The 7,249-nt window shown below is 40.5% G+C and overlaps 1 protein-coding gene across 1 annotated transcript; it reads right to left on the reverse strand.

The window, feature by feature from the left end:
* Window positions 1–1,889: 1,889 nt before the first annotated feature.
* Window positions 1,890–5,379, reverse strand: LOC134139768 (zinc finger protein 3-like). The gene is made up of 3 exons (XM_062574514.1): window positions 5,221–5,379; window positions 3,665–3,875; window positions 1,890–2,485 (listed from the first exon to the last, which is right to left on the reverse strand). Exons 1-3 carry the CDS (start codon window positions 5,377–5,379, stop codon window positions 1,890–1,892), a joined length of 966 nt encoding a protein of 321 aa, XP_062430498.1.
* Window positions 5,380–7,249: the final 1,870 nt, after the last annotated feature.

The raw sequence follows: 7,249 nt of genomic DNA on the forward strand, positions 1-7,249 counted from the left end.
ATACTTTAAGAGTTTAGAGCCTACATTCATGCATGGTACATCTACATCGAGAAGGTTTCAGTCCAGAACTGTGGAAGTGGAGCGACACCTACTCTGCTATTGATCGTTTAGTGATCTGGGCAGAACTCGAGAGAGCAGAGATTTTCTTGCCTATGTTTTCAGGTCTTTGTTTGTTTTACTCAGGGAGGAGAAAGAAAAATGTGGATGCCATCTGGTTCACAACTTGGCCATAGGATATGACAATAGAAATGGGAGCAAAGGATGAAGGAGCTGGGATGTGGAATTTGAGAGAGACTGCTGGAAGAGAATGGAAAAGATTAAGGAGACAAAGGCAAAAGGGTGTTTCTGCTCCAAATGAGATGAAAACCTGGGAGTGCCTGTGTTTGCGAAAACATCTCCTTTCACAGGCCAATTTAGAAAGGGTGACAACAGATTGTTTCCACGTGTTAATGTCAAAAGTATGCACTGATTACCATGATTCTAAGCCTGCTATAGTCAATACACCCCCAAGCAATGGACTTTTTATCCTGATACCATTCAGAACTGTCCACAGCTCCAGCACCATTCACATTTTCTGTTCTGCAGTCTTAATATGGAAACCCTAACACAGTCCATCATAAAGTATGGTTGCACTATGCAAGACTCTGTACAAAAACATAGAAAATCATTCTTAACCTCAGAAAACAATATAAACTCCACTTTCAGATATATCATCCTTAGTTAGTTTCCATTCTGAAATTATCTCTTCCTCAATGTTTGCCTGCAAGATTTAAGACTCTTCTGATAAGAAGAGGAGTGAACCACTTTCTGGTGTTATCCCAGCTACTAATAGCACACTATAAGAAAGGAAATAACTAAAAAAGTATTTGGATGATAGAAAGGACGATTCCTGTGGTGTTTCTCTTTCTGAAAGTATGCTTACCACGACAGCAGAGACACTAGTCTCACTTCTTGAGATTTTGGTCCAATTCTCAAGCCATTCCTTTCTCCTCTGCTAGGTATTATTGAGGCAAGCTGGGAATCAAAGATTTCTAGCAGAACCACTGGAAAGAATCAATCCTTCTGCTGATGCTGACTTACAGAGAGCCTCCACTGAGCAGGAAAGAATGGTTCAGTTTGGTTTTTGGTCTAGCAATGATGTCTTCAGAAATCCTGGATGGTTGCAAAAGGGCTAATAATCAAGTACTTTGGAGAAGTTAGGAACTTGAATTCTATTAAAAGATGAAAAGACTTCTGAAGCCCAGAGTTCTTTTGAAAATCTTCCCTCCAAAAGCAAAGGACAGAGATATTCGGCTTTCAGAAAAGATTGCTTATGAAACTACTAAACTTGTCTGTCTCAACTTAGTGTGATATCTACATGTGGGTATCTAATATGTGTGGGCACATACACTCAAATACACTGAGAAAGTGAAATTAGAAAATATTTTTTTAATCTATGAGCCATAAAGACATAGGGAGATAAAGTAATCAGCACAAGGGCATCCTGTAGCTCAATTCTGAACTGAAACGGCATCATCAATCAAGTTTCTAGATGTCTCTTCAGCCGGTAACTTATGCTATTTCTCTCTGAAATACTGTCTTTTAAATAAACACCAACTCCTATTTCCATTCCAACAGAGACTTATGTGCTAGAAGAAAGGGGGATTCATTCCTCAGCTGCTGGAATCTCTAAGTAACTGGTTGACCTAGTCAATCAGGCTGTTTGGATTAGGGGCTGCCTCTTTCTTTGCTTTGTCACTCTTAAGACATGACCAGCGCCTACCTTTTAGGTAGATCAGATGAACAAAAACTTTTTATTTGAGAAGCTGCAGTGTCCTTCCTACAGAGGAACTGCTTCTTCCTTATGCCTGTGGTTCCAGTTTGCAGCAGCCCAAGGGACCACACTGAGGTCATGTGTGTAACTCCTGGTGAGATGTCAGCTCAGGAACACTGCGGAAGCGCTTCCCACATTGACTGCACACGTGAGGTTTCTCCCCTAGGTGAGTTTTCTGATGGAGAGTGAGACTGGAGCTACGTGTAAAATGGTCACCACAGTCTGTACACAGAAACGTGCGCTCCCCGCGGTGCACCTCACGGTGCTGCGTCAGAGCTGAATTGCGGCTGAAACTTTTTCCGCACTCTATGCACTTGAAAGGTTTCTTTGTCGCATGGACGCGCTGGTGCTGGAGAAGGTTTGAGCTGCGGCTGAAACTCTTCCCGCACACAGTGCACTGATAAGGACTCTGTCCTGGTGAAGCTCTCTCCGAGACTACAGTGTCTTGGGAGTCTCTCACATTACAGCATCTCTTCCTGGAGACCTCTGACTGTTTGTCCTCAAAGGGTGTTTTTAAATTGATATTTTGAGACATTTCACCCTTCTGACAAGCTAGGTCACCATTTTGGAAGATGCTTTCTCTTTGACCTCCTGATGACACCTTGTTCACTTCTTTATGTCCAAGACCTTCCTGCTCACGATTCTCTGTTTCTTCCTCAAGTCGATCAACCACTGTGGATGGAAAAAAAAGTAATTTAGTACTATTAGTTAATAGCAGATATAATTCTTTAGTACCTGTATGTTGACACTAAGAAAACTAATCAGAGTTACATATACTAAGACACTCAATAGTGTAACAAAAATTAAGTTTTGCCATCTCAAGGATAACAATGTATAATTTACAATTCTTGTGAAAGAAGTGGTTCTGAGGAACAGAACCCTGAGTATTATTCTGAGTACAGGGAAACAAGCGCAGGAGAAACAGTAGGACCCAGTAGAGGTTTTGGGGAAGCAGAAACTAACTGCTGATTGGCTTAACCATCCCTCCTTAAGTAGCAATTTAAACATGCTCACATGTGTCATAATCTGAACTGAATCCAAGCTGTGCAGCACTAAAATCAGGATTTTCATTGTGCTTGGTACTACCAAAGGGGTATAAGTCCATCGTTCTTGATGTTTTCTACAGCATCAATACCATTTTCTGCTGTTGTCTACAACTTTGATACTATTATCAAAGGAAGAACAGGAATCCTCACCAAGTTTTTAAGTCACAAGAGAACATTATGAACATTAATTTGACCTCTTGCAAAGGACAAGCTAGAAGGCTTAATATAGATCAAATAAATATGCTTTGGCTCCACTAACAGTTACAAGTTCAATGCAGGAATAACTAAGTTATGCCTATATTTACATACCTTAAGTATGTAGCAAGCCAGATGGCTTTCTACTTTCTACTCTTTAAAAATCTGAGTTACAGCCATCTGGTCTGTCCCTTGAAAAATCCTGACAAATCTCACTTGGGAACACTTTAGGACAAGCATAAATGGGTAAAAACCACTTTTTTTCCCCCTTTATGTACCCAAATCCTCATATTAATGCAAGCTTCTCTCCTTTGCCCCCCTCATTTAAATCAAAAACATCTCACTTTGAAGAGCAAGAGAGAAATCTGATTTCATAGTTCCTATTTTCTTGTTCCTCTTTAGTGAAGTACCAGCTGGACTGGTTGGGATAGAAACCTAAATTTATTAAAAACAGCCAGACCCAGGAATGTCAGATAAACCAACCAATCAGGCTATATTATTGCTAAATCCTGTACTGAAGCTTGAACTGCTTTCTCAACGCTCCTCAGCAATTTTCTCCCTGTTCTCTTGTACACAGTTCTATGTGTTCCCATCTCTTACAGCTTCTTACCTGTCTCTTGAAGGAACTGGTGGTCTTCTTTAGCAACAGAGAGCAGCTTGTATTTGAGTTCTGGTTGCTTGCTTTCTCCTGGCTCCTCCTGGGAAGGCTGTTCAAAATCAGGCTGCGGCTGACTAAGTGAGGAGCTGGAAGGTTCCCGTAATTTCAAGGGAGCAGCCATCTTCACACTGTTCACTTCTTCAGTCTTCAGGTGGTCTGTAACCTGGAAATAAACTAAACACATCAGGAAGATGAAAGGCCTTGCAATCACTAGCAAGTCAGATCAAGTATCCCTGAGAAACGAACATGCCTCTCACCCCAGCTCTGCACAATGCTGTGGTGCTGCAGAATGAAGGACGGAGCACCAGAGGTCTGATACTCTCCAATGCCAATTTGATGCAGGCACAAATATTTGTCTATGGAGCTGAGATAAGAGAGTTTAAATAGCCATATGGGAGGAGCCTTATTCCATCCCAACACAAAGAGTACACACTGCTTTATCCTAAGTACCATTTCCTCAGCTGAATCTACAGGAATATAAATCCCTTCTCAGGCTGCTGAGTCAAATTTGAATTCAATTTTAAAGAGCAGTGCCTTTAGGATTTTAGTGCTGGCTCCCAGACCTGGTGCGAGCAATGCTAAATCGACCTGGAGAGGCTAAGAATGGTTCCTAAGCCAGTACTTCCCGCCCATGTTTGCCACGTCTGTCACTTCTCCCCACAGGCACTCTTGGGCAAATCACTTTGAGATTGTCCCTTTTGCTTGCAGAAATGTCCTTAGTCTTTTTGTGCTTCCAGCTTTCACTTGCGTAACAGAGTATTTTTATCTCTATACTTTTGCTAGATCTCAGTTAGCTAGCTTGCCACCTTACAGCAACTCAAATGCCTGAGCCTGTCTCTTAGTGTGTGAGACTTTTTCCATGTTTCAGCATAATTCATGGCATACTCAGGCCTTCAGTTCCCCTCTGGCAAATAAGAGGAAAGAGCCCCTCTTCTAGGTACTAAATCTGTCTTATCTGTGCAATGGTACATCAGGTTCTCATGGGATCCTGATACCTTTACGGCTCATCATCATCCCTTCATGGGGTCCCTTATGGGATTTCCACTCCAAAGCTCTCAGCTGTCCAGATGAAAAACTGCAGGTGACTGAACTTTGGGTAAAATTAAGATGGCAGGACTTTAAAGGCCTACTGGAGAGAAATTCTTACCATGGCAAGTCATAAAGGCCTGATGTATGTATGTCTCCTCCCTCAGGTATAAATACTCTCTCTCTGCAGCCCTACTATTTTAGCCTCTGGCTGGCCCTAGATGGAAAACTTTTCCTAGAGCAGTTGTCTGAGTACAGGTATGTGGACCATGTTCCCAGACCCAGCTCTTCCACCACCATGCACAAGAACTATTGCACACTGCCTGTGATCTGCTCCTTTGTATGTCTCTCTGCCTTCAGCTAGTAACTCAGTTGTCTACAGGCCTCATGGGTACCCCCAGTCTGGCTGCAGAACTGTCTGAAATGCTGCAGCTGCTTCTCCAGGGACCCTACTTTTTTATATATTAATGACAGTCTCTTACTGATTCACAGGATTTCCAACTTGCGCCAGTCTCTTCCCGCATTTCAAAGGTAACCGTACCTGTGTTCTTGCTCAGTGGCACTCTAGATAAAGCAGCAGCATTGCAGACAGCTGTTCCTCGTACTACAGTCCATGTCTGGTAGCTGCTTTTTCCCCACATCCAATCTGTGCAAAAATTGTTCAGTCTGAGTATTTAATACCTGGTGAAGACTGATCAAATCTCTTCTTGCATCTCAGGGTCAGCAGCAGCACAAAGAGTATTTATGGACTGGCAAGGGAAACAAAACATACGCACATGAGGAAGTGTCACCTAAATCATTTGCAAAAGAGAAGAATTAAAATAAAAAAAATGAGATATGAGAACACTACCTACCACATGCTTAAAAAATCACAAACAAACAAGAATGCTCTCATGCATCAGGCAAAATTAGTTCTGAAACAAAGAGCAGGAGATTTCAATAAAAACTCATTACCTAGCATATATGGTTTCTTCAGATGTAATCTAAAAATGCAGTGGGCAACCATTTAAATTTCTGCAATTTATGCTGTGCAATTTACAAGTTGTTGAATGTCACTGTAAAAAGCTGAATGACATGTATACTCTTGACAACTTGTGCAGCATTTAGTGTATTTTTAAGAGTAATTCCACAAATACATTTTTTATTTTATAAAACTAAAATTTAGCCCTGATTATTTCAGAAATAAAGTACATGTTAATAGAAAAGGACAACTCAGAAGTTAAATAAAAATATCGCATATTTTTTAGCATCTCATTAATGACAATCCAGTTTTACAGTATTTGAATATCTCATTCATGAATACATGAAGTTCTGCAAAGCTGTTTATATTCTTCATACTACACAATCATAGCTTTAAATATAATCTATATGAGTAATAATATCAAAAGTACATATTCTCTCCTCAAAGTACATATTCTCTCCTCACTGTTATTCCAAATTTGCATTTTCAAAAAGCTGAACTCTTTTTTGGTAACTGTTACAGCTGGAAATCTATTAAATACCAAACTGTCAGAGTCAAAGAACTGAGATAGTGGATCTTGGGTCTTTGCCATCATGGTAGTTCTTATGATCTAAACTTTGGAAGATATATAAAAACTGTCAGAGAGGAAAATACTCTCACACTACAGACTCCTGTTATCAACTGCAAGTTGGATTTAAAAATGCGGTAGGATATGCTATCTCGATTTTTAAAAGGTAGGTATGTATAATATAGTTTATTAAGAGGCATGTGTAATACAGTTTTTTTAGCTGCAAGAGCTATCTAAAGGCAGATGCATGTGTCTCCTGCAGTGGAGGGGAGCAGGTACAGATGCACCAGCACAACAGATATGCACAGTTTTTGAAGTTTTAAAAACATTTTGTCTTTGAAAAGGAGGAACTTTCTATCTAATTTCATCATTCTGCTTTTATTCTCATTTTTTAGGTGGTAATATATATACACAACGTATCTCCATAATAATTTGATTCTTATGGCACTTTTTCAACACCATAGTATTTAAAATATGCTGTGTTTAAAAACAGAAATTAGTGTTTTCTAGTATGCAAATATTTCACGAAAGTGCCTTTTGAAACTGTCACAAAATTTGTGCTGCAGGCCATGAAAAAAAGAAAAAGTGTGTCCAGGAGCTGCTTCTTGCCCTGCGCATGGCAGCTGTGATGCCTCCCTGGGAGCCTGTGCCTGCTCCCTGGCCACCTGCAGTGCAAAAATAGGCCACTAAAGGTGTGGAAACGTGGGTCCTGCACAGGCAAGGGAGAGGTTTCACCATGCCACAGGGAAAACTTAGATATGCCTTCAGTTTTGGTCTGAACACAGATTTCTTAGTCTGGAAATACTGATATTGTTCCTCAGATAATCTTTCTAAAGGGCCAAATGTTGAATGTGACAGAAAACCAGAAGGCACCAAGTCTACCGTTGTGTTATTTGCCTGGACTTCTGAAAAATTTTGCAGGCTACTTAACCAAACACTTTGATCACATTTTGAGTTCTGCATAGATTCCCTCCTTGGTGGA

Source organism: Rhea pennata, chromosome 4, assembly GCF_028389875.1.
Source record: "Rhea pennata isolate bPtePen1 chromosome 4, bPtePen1.pri, whole genome shotgun sequence".
Taxonomy (NCBI): domain Eukaryota; kingdom Metazoa; phylum Chordata; class Aves; order Rheiformes; family Rheidae; genus Rhea; species Rhea pennata.